Genomic DNA, 18,511 nt, shown 5'->3' on the forward strand with positions numbered 1-18,511 from the left:
CGGCTGCAGGGGAAAATTGGTTGGTTGGGGTTGGGTGTTGGGTTTTTCCTCCTTTGCCTTTTGTCAGTGAGGTGGGCTCTGCGGTCTTCTTCAAAGGAGGTTGCTGCCCGCCAAACTGTGAGGCGCCAAGATGCACGGTTTGAGGCGATATCAGCCCACTGGCGGTGGTCAATCATAAAAGAACACAATGAACTAATCATTAATTTCAAGTATTGTTAAATATTTAATGCACCAATATTTTTAGATTAATATTGAAATTCTAGGTGAACTTGCAGCATGGATAATGTCAGTTATGTCCAGAGAGCTCCACATTTAAGTTCTATGCAAACTTCTCAGTTGATGGCCTAGTGCTGTGCTGGGGGAGTGGGTCATAGAAAAGGGTGTTGGACCAGATGTGAAACTGAAGCTCTGCCTTTTCTCTCATTGAATATTAAAGATCCCATACCATAAGTCTGGAGAAGAGCAGTAGTGTTTTCCTGAGTGTTCTGGTCAATACCTATCCCTCAATTGACATTCAACTGATAATATTATCTGGTAATTACTGCATCATTATCATGGGAGCTTCCCATCTGCATATTTGCTGCCTCAGTTCTAATATTTCAACTGTGACTTCTTCCACACAACACTGGATGTTCTGATTGAATTTGAAAGGTTCTATGTAAGATGTAAGTGTAAGTCATGCATTTAAAATGCCAGTGGGTATTCATCAATTATGGATTCAAGAAAACAAGGACATAGGGAATAGAAACAGGATTAGACATTCAGCTCCTTGTGTCTGTACCACAATATTCACGAGGATTAAGGCTGAACTTTACCTTCTTGGACTAAGTCTCCAATGTTTCATTCCCTCAATATCCAAAACTCCTATTGATATCTGTCTTCAGCAAAATAAGTGATCCTCTGCAACACTCTCAGACAATGATCTAACCTCCAGGAATGGGAATTTATTCCCATTTATATTGAAGTAATTGAATTTGTACACATAACATCAGAAGGACTGCAACTCAATGAATTGTAGTTAAGGAATTGCCTGTCTTATATCAATTCTACTGTATGTGAATGGCCAACACTTTTATTTTAAGAGACTGTGACCCCCGCCCCCACCCCTTGCACCAGATACCCCAGCCAGGAAAGATGTCATCTTTTATTTACAGGTCAATTTCTTTCCCGCACCCTCCCAAACCTCCCAAAACTAGATCTGAGAGCCAGAGAATACCACACAAGAGCATAATAAAGGTGAGAAAGAGTAAGTCATTCAGCCCATTCAAGCCTGCCCTCCTATTTAATATCACCATGGCTGCGCTATGCTGACCGTAACTCTTCTTCTGCACCTTTTTATAGGAATTTTTTAATAGGAAGTAGGAACAGGAGTAGGCCAAAATGGTACAAAGCAAGGGCAGTATGAGAGCATTGCTGTGGAGTTCATTCAGGAGCTTGACTGCAGGGAAGAAACACAATTTAAGCCTGTTGGTGCGCACTTTCACATGCTTAAGCCTTCTTCCTGGTTTGAGAAGAGAGTGTGTCTGGGCCTTCAGTCTGTTGACTCCCTTTCCTGGGCAGAGAGATGTCAAAGAAGTTCATAAAGGGGAGGGAAGTTTGCATTATGTACTAAGCTATATTCGCTACCTCTGTAGCTTCTTTCAATCTTGAGTAGTCCCCGCAAAGAAGCAATCCAGCAGGAATGCTGTAGAAATGTTGAGGGACAAGGGGGACTTGATGAACTTTTTTGGTCTTCTCATCATCAGTGATTTCCAACACTCCAGTCACATGCACAAGTTACAGAAAAGGGATACATTTGATCTTCTGCCATCCCATTATGCTCAATATATGGGAAAAGAAGATAACAATTCTATCTTTGTTGATGTTTGGCCTGTATTCCAATTCCAATTTCTGTTTCTATTTTCAGAAAGCATTGCAAACCCAAAAAATGTTTCTTGTCAAAATTTGCCTGAGATTTCATTATTTGATTGGGTAAGTATGTTTATTTCATTAATAAAATTCATTTTCTGCAAATCACAGTACCAAATGTCAGTGCATGGATTTTTTTAATGTGTGGTTCTGTCCATTGCAATTCAGCACAATGTGATTTAGTACAAATTTAAGATCCGTGTCTGCCTGTCCCGCATCGGACTTGTCAGCCACAAACGAGCCTGCAGCTGACGTGGACATTACCCCTCCATAAATCTTCGTCCGCGAAGCCAAGCCAAAGAAGAAGATCAATGGTTTGCATTATGTGAGTGCGCTGTGGTTCAAAAACAAAATCTAATGCCTGACATGGTTTTCACCACATGCCACACAGAGACATGTGCAGACTATGTACACCTGACGTTTGCCAAGGTTGTGGAGAGATCTCAGTCAATATGCAGCACTGATTTGGTGACAATGCTATCATTTTTGGCTTTCCATTCAGAGTGCTTTAACAAAACCCTTTTTCACAAACCTGCGTATGGTTGCAAGGCTATCCCTGTTACCCTCTGCATTTCCTTGCAGCTGTACACCACAGAAAGGACCCTACATCTTCTTTTCTTTTCTTTGGCTTGGCTTCGCGGACGAAGATTTATGGGGGGGTAATGTCCACGTCTGCTGCAGGCTCGTTTGTGGCTGACAAGTCCGATGCAGGACAGGCAATTGGTGGGTTGGGGTTGGGTGTTGGGTTTTTCCTCCTTTGTCTTTTGTCAGTGAGATGGGCTCTGCGGTCTTCTTCAAAGGAGGTTGCTGCCCGCCGAACTGTGAGGCGCCAAGATGCACGGTTTGAGGCGATATCAGCCCACTGGTGGTGGTCAATGTGGCAGGCACCAAGAGATTTCTTTAGGCAGTCTTTGTACCTCTTCTTTGGTGCACCTCTGTCTCGGTGGCCAGTGGAGAGCTCGCCATATAACACGATCTTGGGAAGGCGATGATCCTCCATTCTGGAGACGTGACCTACCCAGCGCAGTTGGATCTTCAGCAGCGTGGATTCGATGCTGTCGGCCTCTGCCATCTCGAGTACTTCGATGTTGGTGGTGAAGTCGCTCCAGTGAATGTTGAGGATGGAGCGGAGACAACGCTGGTGGAAGCGTTCTAGGAGCTGCTAAATCATACCCCTTTTTACTTATGTTAAAATCATTGATCCCTTTGAAATGATTACACTCTCTCATTCTCCCCAAACCTCTTGACATTACCAAATATATTTAGCAAGAAACTGGTTTCACCCTCCATTTTCAGATTTACTTGAATTGTATTAAAATCCAGTTCTTCACTGCTACAATTATTCATTACTAAAAGACTATCCATGACTTGATCGATAACCCTTAACCCTGCTCCTCCGACAAAAAACAAAAGCAAAATCACCATCCCCTGCCTCCTCTGCCTCACTTACAACAGTGTTCTTTGGTCATCAAGATCAAGGCAATCTCTTGGATAATCTCTGACTCTCTTTTTACATGTCCATTGGACCAAATTTTCCCAGCCGCCCCACTTCTGAAATTATGACTTTCTTGAGATTTTATTGCATTTTCTGCCTTGCTTTCTCCAAGCAAAGCTGACTCATTTGCCATTGACATGAACCTCTTCCAACTAAATGATGGACCACACAGATATTTTTTATGGGCCCAATCTCAGCCAGGAGTATGAACAGTTCTAACTCTTCAGGTATTGTTCCCCCAGCTTTTACATCTCCCACATTTCTCCTCAAATAACTTCCCTTGATCCTGCTTTCTTGAATTGGATTGTTTATTGTCACATGAACTAAGATACAGTGAAAAGCTTCATTTTGCATGCTATACAGACATATCAACTCGCACTTGAAATGACAGCATCTCCATTTTATGCTTCCTATCCTTGCATCCAATTATCTACTTAATTTAAGTTTTATTTGTCACATTTATCTCATTGAACTAAGTATAAAATTTATACAACTGCATAAAGAGCACAATTTACAGTGACAATTTAATCTGTTGTGGAGTTTATTCAGGAGACTGATAGCTTTGATGAATAAGGTGAACTGCTGTATTCCTGATTACCGCCCCATCCTGTACCTGTGGCCCCTCCCTCTCTTGACATTGTATAAAGTCTCTAGAACCTTGACCCTTCCCCAGAAAGCTCGGGTCACGGCACAGGATGAGGTCATTGTCCATTGTGAATAAAAGCCTGTAGATCAGTGACTCTGTCTCAGCCTCTAGAGGTATTTATTGTGCATCAGTGAAGAAACTGTTTATGTTGCTTTCACACTCTTAAAGCTTCTCCTGATGTGAGGTGGGAAAAGAGAGTGTGTCTGAGGTGTGATGTGTCCTACAATGTTGGCAGCAGGAGATGTACTGTAAACAAAATCCATGGAGCAGTACCATCCCTCACTTCCATCTCCCTCCCATCCACTGAGCATCTGGCTGCCCTAACTCGATGCTCTGGAATTCCCTCCCTAAAAATCTATAGCTCTTGCTCTTCTCTAAAGTGCTTCCTAAAATCTACCTTTGAGCAAAATCACTTTCTTTCTCAACCTCCAATGATGTTAATGTTTTGTTTGAGAATACGCCTTTTTTATTATTCATTTTTTAGGATGTAAACATCACCAACAAGACCAGCATTTTTTACCCATCCCCAATTACCCTTGTGAAGGTGATGGGTCATCATTTTGAATGACTGTTGTCCTTCTGCAGAAGATCAAATCGCTGCCACTATGAAGGAATAGGACATTTTCCAAGTCAGAATGGTCTGTGACTTGAAGGAGGCTGCCAGGAATGATTTCCCAAGCCTCTGCTAACAATGTACTTTTGCTGGTAGAGATCTTGAGGATGGGAAATGCTGTTGGAGTTGCCTAGGCAAAGAAATGCAGTGCCTCTTACAGATGGCACAGACTGCAGCCATGATTTTACTAAGATAAAGTTAGTGAGGAAAAAGGGGCTTAAGAGACAAATCCATGAAACTCGGTCTCCAAGAGGACTCTCTTTTGCTTCTCTTTCTTTTATTGTTAGGGATGCTGGGCTAGTGGTCTTTCTTTGTGTGCCTTTATGGCAAAAAAAGTTAACAAATTTTGTGTAGTTAGGTAGCTGAAAATGAGAATCTTGAAGATAGAAATGTAGGTTTTCATTAAAGCTGTATTGACTGCAATTCTAATTCATATGGTGCAATATTTGTCCTTGATTCCAGCACCCTCGAAGAATATCAAACCAGTTACATGGAACAATAGCAGTGGTGCAGACTGGCACTATGTCTTGCCGTACATCAGAGAAAGATGTTGCTTCACTGGAATTTGGTGTTAAACTCAAAGAGCGAAGGTGTTACGAGTAAGTAACATGCCTTGCCACTGAAGAAAGAAGTCCAATGCATGCTTTCAGGGAAGCTTAGAATAGCTATTCAAATACTGATGCATCTGAACAGTTTATGCAACATCAAAGGATGGTTTAAGTAGAATGTCATTAGTATCAGAATTTATTTTCATGATCAAGTCACAATATTCGTTGTTTTGAGGCAACATCACAGACCAAACTTTTATATAAACCAGCTTACCAAATAAATAAAAAATAGTGCACCAAAAGTCAAAGTAGGGCAATGTCTTTGGTTCATAGATCATTCATGGATCTGATGGCAGCAGGGAAGAAGCTATCCTTGTGCCACTGAGTGCTCGTCGTCAGGCTCTGTACCTTCCTCCCCGTAGTAGTAGAGTGGAGGCCATGCCCTGGGTGGTAGGGGTCCTTGAGGATAAAGGCTGCTTTGTTAAGACACCACCTCTTCTAGATGTCCTTGATGAAGTGAAGACTGGTGCCTGTGATGTTGCAGGCTGAGTTAACAACCCACTGAAGTTTTTTCTTGTCCTAAGCATTGGCACCTCAATTATTAAAGTAAATGATTTATTGTATGGAAAGCATACATATGCAAGTAAAGTCAAGCAATTTTTTTTGCAAGTAATACATTAACGTAAGGCTACTACACAGGTTCTGTCCTCTTGTACACTAAAGAAGCTCAGAGGGGATGGCTAAACATTATCACTTTCCATATACATAAATCATACCTCACAAGTCCATCCAACCCTTGCAGTGGGGCAGTTGCATTTGCTCGTGGATAGATCCATCTGCCAGAAGACCAGGTGATTTGGAAAGAACCAAAGGGCTCATGGTCTTCCAGCAGCAAATTATGTCTCTCCCAGTGCTCAGTGTTATCCAAATGCACAAGATGAACCACAAAATGCCAATGTACCTCAGAGACACCTTCAGCTGGAAATGGGTGATGGTCCTGCCCTCAATGCAGCTTACAGCATAGTTTGTAGTGATGCTGAGGGTCCAGGTATGTTGGCAAGACTGCATAGAAGGGTTCTTCCTCTTCACCATCCAGGCTCTATCCAGGTGCTTTTTAAGCATCAACAACACTTTCCTTTCCACCATCCCCACACCCCATGACTCTAAGTATGGTTCAGGCAACCATTACCCTACTGCTGGCTTTCTTGGTAACTTCACCTAGGAAAGGAAAATAAGTGTAAGCCAGCGTCCCAGGACACCCTGCATACGTTCAGCCAGTGTGACCTGGTTCAGACTTCTCAGAACACGGACAGGTAGAATCTCTGGTGCTTCCACATCAGAGCTGTAAACACCATTGCCATAGAGAATAGTTAGGCACAATCTTGCCCTCTTTGTCTGAGGCCATTTTATATAGTGCCTCTCCACACATGCTGTATCTTAGGCAGGTAGCCAGTTGATCATCAGACTAGTACATTGGGAAATTAGCAAATTCAAAGCAGTTACAGTGAAGGAGTGTCTCTTTCACCCAAGTTTCAATTTGGTAAATTACTTCTCCCACATTTTAGTACAAAAAAAAGGGCTCAGCAACGGGTTCCCTCCCAATGTCTGCCACTGCCCTGCCTCCAGAGTCTCCAGTGCCATGTTGGTCAGCTTGATAGAGTGACAGCCACTGTCCCGAGTGCAGGGTCCCACACAAAAGCCCAAAGCACCTCTCCTCGTTTCATAATAAGTATAATAAGTGAATAAATTGTTCGAGCTTAACTGTTAGTGCCAAAATGTCCAGCACCAAACTGTGGAGGCCAAAATGTTCGGTGCCAAAATGTCAATGCAGACAGGAGGGGAGGGGATGGACAGAGGCCAATGGAGGATTAGTAAACCAGGAAAGGAGAGGCAGAGGATAGACAGGTTCCAAACAAATGAAGAGAGAGGCAAAAGGCTTTGATGGAAAATGAGTCATAGAGGATGGAGTTGGGCATGCCCAGGCTGTGGGTGCTGGAATTCCAAGAAAAGGAGGAAATAATGATGAGAGTGTTATTAACTGTAGAGGAGGGAAAGCTGTATTCCTTGAAAAACAAGGGCGTTCCAGAACCCATTTTGAGAGCAGATGAGGCGGAGCATTCGGGAGAAAGGAATGGCAACCTTATAGGAGACAGGGTGCGAAGTGAATCTAAGGAATTCAGATTTCAGATTTATTGTCAGAGTACATACAACTCTGAGGTTTTTTTTCCTGCGGGCCAGGCAGAATTACCACTGAGTGTTAGTGTTAAAAAAAAACTGTACCCATTGTACACGTATACACAAATAAAGAAATGTAAACAATTGACTGTGCAATACTGTGAGAAAAACAAAACAATAAACTGCCAAAGTAAGAGTCCTTAAATGAATCCCTGATTGAGTTTGTTGTTGAAGTGTCTGATGGTGGAGGGGGAGCCGCTGTTCCTGAACCCGGTGGTGTGTGTTTTGTGGCACCTATGCAAAGAGTGAATTCTCTCCCAAAGAGGCAACAGAGGCTGGATCATATTTAAGATACAGAGAGACAAATTTGGAATAATAGGTGAATTAAAAGGCAGGTACATGAAGCTGAGTCCATTGCCCAGATCAGCCAGGATCTTGTTGAATGGTAGAGCAAGCTCAATGGGCCAGATGGCCGACTCCACCTCTTATTTTTTTATGTAGTGGTTGGGTTAATTTTGGCAACTGTCAATTAACCCAACTTAATGTTGGTGGGTGTCTGGGTATCAAAAGTGAGAGAAAGTAAGTTGCAGGGAAATCAGTGGGAAAATGAGTGAAGGAATTGCTCATTGGATCAAATGGTCTCCTTTCATGCCATGCATTGATATCTGAGGGCCAAATGTGTATGTGATTTGCTTCTTCCATCTTGAATATAGGGAGCCACATAATTGGCCTGAAGACTGCAGGAGAAATGAGCACAGCACCAAGCAATCTATCGCTACAGTGGAAAAACAAACTGAAGGAAAAAACAGTCACATTGGCCTCTGTGCAAATATTATGGGAAGTGGCAATGGATCTACAGAGAAACCTTTGGACTTATCAAATTACAGCAAAAATAAGGAGTCACCTTGGAACCCACATAGAACTGAATCACCCATTCAATACGAGCCCAAGAAGGCAAGATTCAAAGAACCAATACAGAAGAAATGTGCACATGATAGATTAGCAAATGAAAAATTCCATGACAAAATGCATTCTCATGAAATGGTCGCTGAGATGGTGAGTGTTGAATCACCCAGGAGAGACAAAGATGAAACACAGGATGTGTTGAGCCCTAAAGAGGAATTAAAAATGATTGACAGTGAAGACAAAGTGTACAAGAATTTGAACATTAAGGTGTGTTATCATGTTTTGTAATTAATAAAGTATGAGTGGTATAGCAAGTATTGTTATCTTCATTTTTAACCACTACTGATCAAAAGGGAACTTAAAATCTCATGTCATTGATGGGGATCAGGAAAAAGCAGGTGGTGATGATTATTTAAAAACCACACGGTTCAGGAAATTTTAATGCCATTACTAAATGAGAAACACCAGTCGCTTCACTTTGCTCTATGGATTAAATGATAAAAATGAATTAACACAATTAACATATGTGAAAAAATTGATTTCATAGATAAGGCACTGATCTATTTAACTTGTTTCTTTCATTTTTGTGCTTATTTTCTCTTGTCCACTCTAAACATCTCAAACTTACATAATGTCAAGACCAATGATGTAGATTTTAGAATGGTCTTAACATTGATACTGATCTCCAAATTTACCTTAGGTGAATGTGAAGCCAGACTATCCCAGAGTCCCACTACTTGCATCCAAGAGGCAACCTGATCTTAAATAATTAATGAAGTTTCATAAAGAGACCAGAATAGCCTTTCACACAAAACTCCTCTGGATGTCTTTCTCAGTCAACTAAGCCCAGCAGTCAGCTGACCATCAAAGTTCAAAAATCAATTAATTGTTTCTCAATATCGCTGATTTACAGAAATGTTTAGAAACAATATGAACATAAATAAAATTAAAATAAATTACAAAAAATTTTAAATGAAAAACAAAATCAAAATATTCTAACACGATTTATTAAAAGCAATATAAAAGCTTTATGTTTATCCTTTCTTACTGAACGCCCTACGACCACTATTGAACTTTGTCGTCCCGAAGAAGGCCTCAGACCCGAAATGTCAGCTGCTTTTTACTTTCTATGGACGCTGTGCGTCCTGTTGAGTTTCTCCAGCACTTTTGTGTACTTTACTTGACTCCTGCACCTACAGATTTGTTTGTTTACCTCCAATTAAAACAGAGAAACTTTAACTGGAGTGAATTGTTATCCCTCAGAACAAAATTAAGGCACAAATTGTATCCTGTGGTTCGGCACAATTACATAATTACTTTTCTAAGTATGTGGAATAAGCATAGATGTATTTTGTGTCTGTAAGAATTTTTTAATATATATGAGCTGAGATGCAGGATCAGATACTCTGCTTACAGGCACAATATGACAGCACTTTTAAATCTGGAGAGTCAGACAACAATCCAAGAATTGCAACAAATCTAAGTACTAAGTTACCCAAGACTGTTAATGGTGGAAATCCAAATGGTAAGAATATTAATCATCTGAACTTTATAGAAATTTTAAGAATGTAATCTGTAAATCAAGATTCTATTTACAATGAGGCTGGAAATGTCAGGTGGAGGGAAAACCTTTTGAACCCATAGTTTGAAACCATTTTGCGATACATTTACTATTTTGCTATAATTCTTCTACCAAATATTCCACAACAATGGATTATCTAGGCCAAAGAATGTTGTTTATCCATGTATGATTTGTAAGTGGGAAGGATGGTACCATAAATATTAACTGGATCGCAGAGATGACACGCCAATGACAACATCTCTGTTATTTGTCTTCTTTATAATACACATTTATGTGTGTATGTTTGATGGACATTCACTTTTAGATTCCCCAAAAGATTAACCTCAACAATTTTTAACAAGAATTCACCTATATATTGTTAAAAGAATTAAAAACAATTCGTTTTCACTAGTAAGTTAATATAGCTTGTTCAAATCAGGCTACCAGTTAGCTGGAATTGCTAGTGAATGGGCTTCGTTATTAAAAGATCGGTCACTTTTAAAAACTGCTTGCAAGATTCTGACAATTTATATGATTTTGGAAATACAGAAGTAGTTTTAAGAAACAAAACATCCATTGAAGCTAGGACACCATCTGATGAATTTTCTTCATTAGAAACAAATATTATACGCAGCTTTCTACCATTTTAATGTACAGACATATCATAAATTCCAGTGAAACCTACTCACTTCTTTTTTTTCCCTCAGTAGAAGTTCATCTTCAGATTTTGAATGCCCAGTCAGATTTCTCTCAATCTGAGGTTAGTACAGAAACTATGTCACAGAGGTCATCTGATTCATAAATGAGGAAGATATCAGGACTCATATGCTCTGTGTTAATGGAATGTAAAGACTAGTACTTTATGATGTTTTGATGGTGTTTCCTATCATGCCACTGGCTGAAATTTAATAGTATAGTTTGTGAATAATATGCTCACATTTAGAAGTACAGTATTTTCAATGTTACACGATGATACTAAAGATATATTGTTGCACTGGAGCAGTTATTACGAGGCTTTGAAAGAGCACATTATGGCCAGATGTTCCTCCTACTGCTGAAACATCTGGGATATCCATGTAGGGGAAAAATCAAATTTCAAGCTTTTTAACAGAGCTTGATTTAATATTCTTTCATCCGTTTAACTCTTAGTGCAGAGTCTCCACCCCAAAAAAGTCAACAATTCAGGTTCCCTCCAAACCTATGTACCTGACCCATTGAGTTCCTCCAGCAGTTTGGGTTTTTTTTGCTCTATACAGTTGGAGCTGTGCTGTAGGCTACCAAAATTAATCCTAGAACAATGACTAGCTAAGATGTAAAGAAGTAATCAGGAAATACAAAAGCTGAAGATGCTCAAATCTTGAGCAGACAAAGAATTGCTGGAGGAGCTCAGTGAAGTGTAATCAAACCTGTTTTACTGCTTAGCGCTTTCCTCTTTCAGCAACACCTGAGCAGTTACATTCTGTGCTCTCTATGCACAAGGAGGAAAACCCAACACCCAACCCCAACCAACCAATTTTCCCTTGCAACCGCTGCAATCGTGTCTGCCTGTCCCGCATCGGACTGGTCAGCCACAAACGAGCCTGCAGCTGACGTGGACTTTTTTACCCCCTCCATAAATCTTCGTCCGCGAAGCCAAGCCAAAGAAAGATGCACAAGGTGATAAATATTCAGAGAAAGAATGTTTCCCTTTTCATGATTATGATGAGTTATTTTCATGACCAAAGTACATATGCACTAAGATTTTTATTGGCTGGAGCCGAACCATCCCATCTTGCCTCCACTCAAACTCAGATCCACTTGAGTTTGTTACCTTGACAGCATTGTGCGTCACAATATCAAAGCAATTATATTACTGGACTAGAATGGAGGTTTGCATGAATGATTTAGAGCAGGGGTGACCAACCTTTTAATTTTTAATTAAGACACACAGCACAATAACAGGCCATTTCCGCCTACGTGTCCGTGGCACCCAATTAACCTACACTCCTGGTATGTACAAGTGGCCTGAAATGGCCTGTTACCTTGCTGTATGTCTAAATTAAAGATTAAAAATTAAAAGGTTGGCCACCCCTGATTTAGAGCATACACCAAGTGATGAAGGATAAAGTTCAAGGTTCTTTTTACTGTCACATCATAATACGTTAAAAATAGTCTATATTTTAACATTTGCCTACCGTAAGGCAAAGAGTCGCCATCAGTATTGCCTGGTGCCCCTTACAGTACGAGAGAAAGAGAAAGAGAAAGAGTCCTTCCAAAGTGACTAGTGTCTGTGGATTTACCTCCAGTGCTCCCACAGCCTCTGCGGCCCCACAGACTCCTGTTCAATCCATTGGGAACCCAAGCTCCAGATCCAAATCTCCAAACTGATCAGGAAGCTGTCAGTCAGTGCCCAAGGACCTTCAGGAGTCCTTCTAGCCCTCGGTACCCTCTCGAATTCCAGCTCGGATACCTCGTTCCCATGAGGCGGTCTCCAGCAGCCTGCAGCTTGTGCGGGTCCCTTAACCACAAGTTGCCAACAGCATGCGTGTGTCCTTTAGCCGCTGAGCCCTTTCTGGTCTGCTGCTATGGTCACCTTCTCTGTTGGGTCATCTCCTCTGCTTCTCCATCTCAATGGTGGGTGGGGGGAGGGGTGGGTGTTGTCCTTGTTTCTGGTGCCCTGCACCGGTCCATTGCTCCCCTCGAACCTCCAACCCCTTATGGCTGCTGCCAAGCACAGGCCTCGCCATCTTGGCCAGAAACCTCATGGTTGCAGGATTTTACTTACAAACACCATTGGCTCCTTCAACAAACCATTGAAAGCCTACGTGGGACCACTGATATTAGGACTGGGCGGTTGAAACATTCGGAGAAGCGCTGTGTCTCCACTCCCCACTCTCCCTATAAACCAGCAGTAGGTTCTGCCATTACAGCAGTTCCAGCTGTAATGGTTGAGACCAAACTATCCTCTTAAACACCCTCACAAGATCTTCAGTTCAAGCTCCATAATGAGTAGAGAATATATGTTCTCCTTGGCAGAAAGAATAATGTTCTCCCTTGTCAGGAAATCTGGCTTCTCCTCTGCTATGTTTGATTACATTTCTTCCACCTCCCAGCCTTCTGTTTTCAACATGCCATGATCCACCCACCCATAGAGTTCCCTTGATTCTCTTTTCACCCCCACCAGACTTTGCATCCAGTATCTGCAGCCTTTGTCTCCACCTGAGGATAATCCACCATGTGCAACAAAATTCTTACCTGCTGCACAAGCATGTACCTAACAACCACAATAGTATACATTAAATAACCCTTGTAGGGAAAGCGCAGCGATTCTCAACCTTCCCTTCCTACTCACGTTACCACCATAAGCAATCCCATACTAATCACAGAGCACCGATGGCCTAGGGATTAATTTCGGTCGTATGTGAGTGGAAAGAAAAAGGTTGAGAACCACAGTTCTATACGATACAAAACAAAAACTATAATGGTGCAAGCAGGCACATCGAGCACAAGGGACGCTGATACCAGTGGCTGCTTACCCTCCCACACATGTACACACTTCAGACAGACTTTCAATTGCACTCCAATGAGGGTGTGGCTCTCTGCAAACACTGATCTATTGCAGTCATACAGATACAGCTCAACTCAATGTAGTGCACACCTTACTTGCGACTCCTCCAGCAATGTCCACAGTAGCGACCTGGCATGGAGCTATATCTGGGGCTTGGACCACGAGGCAGAGAGAATGTGGTACGTATTGAAGTGTTATACTATTCTGAGCTGGGCGTCTGCCCAATGATAATAAGGAGTCATTTAAATGAGCCAATGGCAAGGTGTGCACTAATTGGTGGCGGGATTCTAACCTTGATTGGCAGGTGATCCGACCTCTGAATAAGTTTCAGACAGGGAGGCCATGTATTTTTCCACAATCCATGTGTAACAGTGCCATACCTGTTGGCATGGATTTAAAGTAATTGATAGGATAAGCAAGAGAAGAAGAATGTTGGTTTTTGCTCAGATCATGGTGCAAGTCTGAAACTTGCTGCCTGAAGAAAGCTGAACCCCTCTTTAATGCAATGAGAGTTCTACGTCTTTTGAGATTACAACAGTCACTCTGGTGGTAAAATACATTCATTATCAACTGCGCCCTCATACCTCCTTGAATGAAATCCAGATCATTGATTAGCTGGGAGCTTGCATAGATTGTCTTTTAACGTTACAGGTGAATGTTTGCACATCCTCATATATTCATGCTTGCCCCCTTTTTATGGCTGATTATTGGAGAGTGTGGGAGTGGGAAGTGGATAATGGACTTTGGGTCATGCTCGTGGCAATAAAAATAATCTCAATGTGAAACAGCCTCAAGGAATCTGTTTTCAAAGCCCTTTAAAAATAAAAAATAAAATGACCACATCCTCACTTAGAAGCTTCAGAAATAGCATCTAATCATTGATTTTAGGCGCAGAGCATAAATAAATCTTCTGATTAAGATGGCCAGGAGAAATGAGAACTGTAACTCCCTAAGATGTTATGGATTGATTTTAGGTTGATAATTTTCAAGAATCACATGAAACCCAGGAGATTAAAACTGAAAATGAGAAGCATCAATCAAAAAATCCTGCAGGCCAGCCAAGGAAAAAGAAAAAGAAGAGACCCCAAGACTACTGGACATCAGGTAAGAATAGAACAGTTTCTGATGGATTTGTATGAATGTTAAATGAAAGGCTGCTTTATTGTTTTTTCTTGCCTTTCAAGGTATTCCAAAACTACTGTGCTGCCTGTGGTAAACCACTGAATGTATATGTTGGTCTGTTTGGGCACACCCATTGGCTGACTATGCCTGTGGCTCCTCCCACAGGCTCCAGAATGTTCTACAGCTCCCTGCCTAGTGCAGAACTGTCGAGCAGCATGGATGTGCTTTTTTTTCTAAAACTAATGAAAGCCTATCAGTTCCTTCAACTTCAGTCTTTTGGAGTTATTGATGGTGTATCACAGCCAAAGCAGTAGTTCTAAACATTTGTAGTGTCAAAGATGTGTGCACACCAAACTCCCACTTTCATTTTACGTATGTTGGGTTTTCATAGAATATAAACAATACAGTAAGGACCTTTTCGACCATGATGCTATGCTGACCAATATAAACCTACTCCATGATCAACCTGACTCTTCCTTTCCCTCTCAGCTCATTCCCTCCATTTCTCTCAAATCCATGTGCCTATTCAAGGGTTTTTTTAAATATTTAGTAGATCAGCCTCCACTACCAACCCAAGCAATGCATTTGAAGCACCCAGCCATTTTCTGCGCAAAAAAAACCTCTGACATCTTAATCTTTCCTCAACTCGTGTTAAACGATGTCATTTGGTACTGGCCATTGCCACCTGGGGGAAAATGTGCTGGCTGTCCACTCTATCTATGCCTCTTGAGATCTTACACGCCTCTATTAAGTCATCTCTCAATATCCATCACTCCGAACAGAAAAGCCTTTGCTCATTCAAACTTTCAGTTTACTCTGGTATAGAACCATTGCCCCAGACTCAGAACTGGAAAGCTTGTGCTACCCTGTAGAATCCATGGAGAATTCACTAGTAAGGGCAGCCAACATTCATGATGGCAGAGCTGAACATGACACTGGCAAGTTTAATAAGCATTAACACTGCACTACAGGATTCCACGGAGAACAAGGTCAAGTTTATTTATTGTCTGATTGCACAAGTACAATTTGAGTAAACAGTATCCTCTGGTTCTCAGTGGAAAACAAGCAACACACACATACAGACAAGCAATAACACAAGCATGACAAATATACATGTGCATATATAAAAATAACTAAATATTGCATAATAAATAGAGAGACTACGATAGTTCATGTGACCAGTTCCTTTAGTCATTCAGCATCCTTTCTGCCTGTGGGAAGAAGCTGTTTCTCAGCCTGGTGGTACTGACTCTGATACTCCTGTATCTCTTTTCCAACTGAAGTATTTGAAAGATACTGTTTGCAGGGTGGTAGGGGTCCTCAATGATCTTGCGAGCCATCTTCAGACAATGTCAATGAGGGGAGGGAGACCCCAGTGATCCTCTCTGTCACTCTTATGGTCATGTGGATTGACCTCCAATCCAATTCTCGAGAGAAACCATGCCACACCGTGATGCAGCCAGCCAAAACACTCTTGATAGAGTTCCTGTAGAAAGTTGACAGGTAGCCTTGCCTGCTTCAGTCTTCTTAGGAAGTGCAGTCACTGTTGTGCCTTCCTGGCAAGTGAGGAGATTTTGTGTGTCCTGGATAAATCACTTGCTAAGTGGACTCCAAGAAATTTGGTGCTCTCTCCACTACTGAGTTATTAATGTGTTGTGGAGTGTGGTCATTCCTAGTATTCCTGAAGTCTACAATCATCTCCTTTGTCTTGTCCACATTGAGACTCAGGTTGTTATTCTTTCATTATATTAGAAGAGTTTTCACTTCTTCTCTGTTGTTCTTCTCATTGTTGTTGCTGATGAGGCCAACTATTGTTGTGTCATCTGCAAATTTGATGACACCATTGGACCTGGATCTGGTGATGGTGTCGTAGGTCAGTAGCATGAACAAGAATGAGCTGAGCACACAGTATGAGACGTTCAACGTTCTACTGTTGACCCAGATAGACTGTGGTCTTTCCATTAGGAAGTCCGGAATCCAGTTACAGAGAGGTTGAGTGTCGAGTCCTAGGGAAGACAGTCTCTCCACCAGCCTCTGGCGAACAATCATATTACATGCTGAGCTGAAGTCAGTGAACAGCAGCCTGGCATATGAGGCACCATTCTCCAGCTTGGTCAGGACAGAGTGGAGAGTCAAGGTAATAGTGGTCAATGATCAGTGGAACAGTTTCTTCTATCGGTGAATTGAATTGGGTTCAGTGTTTCTGGGAGGTGCGCTTTGATGCATTCATAACCAGATGCTCAAAGCATTTCATAATGGTGGAGTTCAGTGCCACGGGGCGGTCATCATTGAGGCCAGTTCTGGTTGCCTTGTTTGGTACGGAGATGACGGTGGTTGTCTCAAAATCTGCGGCGACGATGGACTGCTGCAGTGAGGTGTTGAAGATATTGATAAGGATTTCCATAAGTTGATCTGCATAGTTCTTCAGTTCCTGACCAGGTATATTGTCTGGTCCTGCTGCCTTGAGCGGGTTCACCTTGGATAGGGTTCCCCTCACCTCGGCTGCGGTTATGTAGGGGGCCCAATCATTAGGGGGACACAGACCTTTCTTCAGCATTGTATATCAAAGATGTTCAGTCTGTCTGAAAGTGAGTTGTCATTGTCTTTAACTTCCAAGGTTATCTTGTGATCTGCTATGGTCTTGATCCCTTGCCACAAGCCTCATATCACAGGTGTCGCACAGCTCTCTGTGGATCTTCTGTGCATATCTCCACTTTGTCTTCTGAATTGCACGGGAGAGTTCAGCTCTGGCTGATCAAAGTCCCCTGTCCTGAAGGCAGCATCTCGAGCTCTAAGAAGTGCCTGGACGTCTGTATGCAACCATGGTTTCTGAACCATTTGATCTCAGTGACATCCTCATTGCACTTGCTGATGTAGCCAGTCACTGAGCTCATGGGGAACAGGGTGAAGAATGACAAAAGCACCAACACTGAGGAGGAAGAATTTCCTCAATCTATCAGTAATATTGAGTAAGGAATATATGTTATAGAGCACACAATAAACAACTGAAATGAAAATGGAAATTGCTATGAATGCCAGATGATAGCTGTAAATTGGTCAATGACTATTCATCAAAGGTCATTGACCTGGAATATCAGGTGTGCTTCATCCTCACAAATGCGGCTTGATCCATTGAATTCTTCCAGAATTTTCTTTTTGATTTCAAATTTCCAGCAATTGGCTTTTTTGTAATTCAGAGATAATGTCCCTGCTCCACTGCCAATCAGAGCTTTGAGGTCTATTGTTTTGTAAACCAGAGTACTTGGCCACATTTACAGTAGACCATTCTTATTAGTTTGGAATTTGTCGATGAGTTTCAATGCAGCCGGCAAGCTGGTGTGAGGGAGAATGAAGATGTATTCTCAGTGTACCTGGATTCCTGGTTGCTGTTTATTATGAGCAATCGAGCCTGGAAGGAGTGAAGAGCTTTCAGTCCCTGTGGGGGCAGATTTAATTCAGAGCACCTGTAATTGAGATGTCTTCTTTGGCTTGGCTTCGCGGACGAAGATTTATGGAGGGGGTAAAAAGTCCACGTCAGCTGCAGGCTCGTTTGTGGCTGACAAGTCCAATGTGTAAGCTGCCAAAAGCCCTCTGCAATGGGGAACCTGATATGTTCCCCCTCTATATTTGAAGTCTCTAGCAAGAGAAAATTAAATATAATTGTCTCTCTTTGAAAAAAAGGTGCGATGGAAAACCATTTCCTCCACTCCCTCCCATACTACACAAACTCAGATGAAAAACTTTGTTTATGTTGCAAGAATATCCAGGACCAGCCTAGAAAGAGCCATATTCAGGACTACATTAAGAGCACTGCCAATGTCACCTTTCTCCTGTTTGGAAGTCACAGTTGCCTTTGTCAGATGGCTACAGACATCTATAAATGAGGAAGTCTTTATTGAAGTATTCGAACCCCACATATAAAGTTTCAGATTGGAGAATTACTCCCTGAATACCCAAAGGGAAATGACCCACCTGAGGCCCCTCTTCCTC

General features: G+C 41.8%; 1 protein-coding gene across 4 annotated transcripts in view; it reads left to right on the forward strand.

The window, feature by feature from the left end:
* The window catches only part of rbbp8l (retinoblastoma binding protein 8-like), a 71,045-nt gene that overhangs the window by 29,269 nt on the left and 23,265 nt on the right, over nt 1-18,511 (forward strand). For 3 of the 4 annotated variants that reach the window (XM_069884117.1, XM_069884118.1, XM_069884120.1), the window contains 6 exons: nt 1,907-1,971; nt 5,125-5,261; nt 8,099-8,558; nt 9,708-9,816; nt 10,560-10,612; nt 14,374-14,503. In XM_069884117.1, coding sequence (XP_069740218.1) covers nt 1,907-1,971; nt 5,125-5,261; nt 8,099-8,558; nt 9,708-9,816; nt 10,560-10,612; nt 14,374-14,503 — 954 coding nt within the window. The remainder of the gene's footprint in view (nt 1-1,906; nt 1,972-5,124; nt 5,262-8,098; nt 8,559-9,707; nt 9,817-10,559; nt 10,613-14,373; nt 14,504-18,511) is intronic. The other variant, XM_069884119.1, reaches the window with a different exon arrangement.

This window comes from Narcine bancroftii, chromosome 6 (assembly GCF_036971445.1).
Source record: "Narcine bancroftii isolate sNarBan1 chromosome 6, sNarBan1.hap1, whole genome shotgun sequence".
NCBI lineage: Eukaryota > Metazoa > Chordata > Chondrichthyes > Torpediniformes > Narcinidae > Narcine > Narcine bancroftii.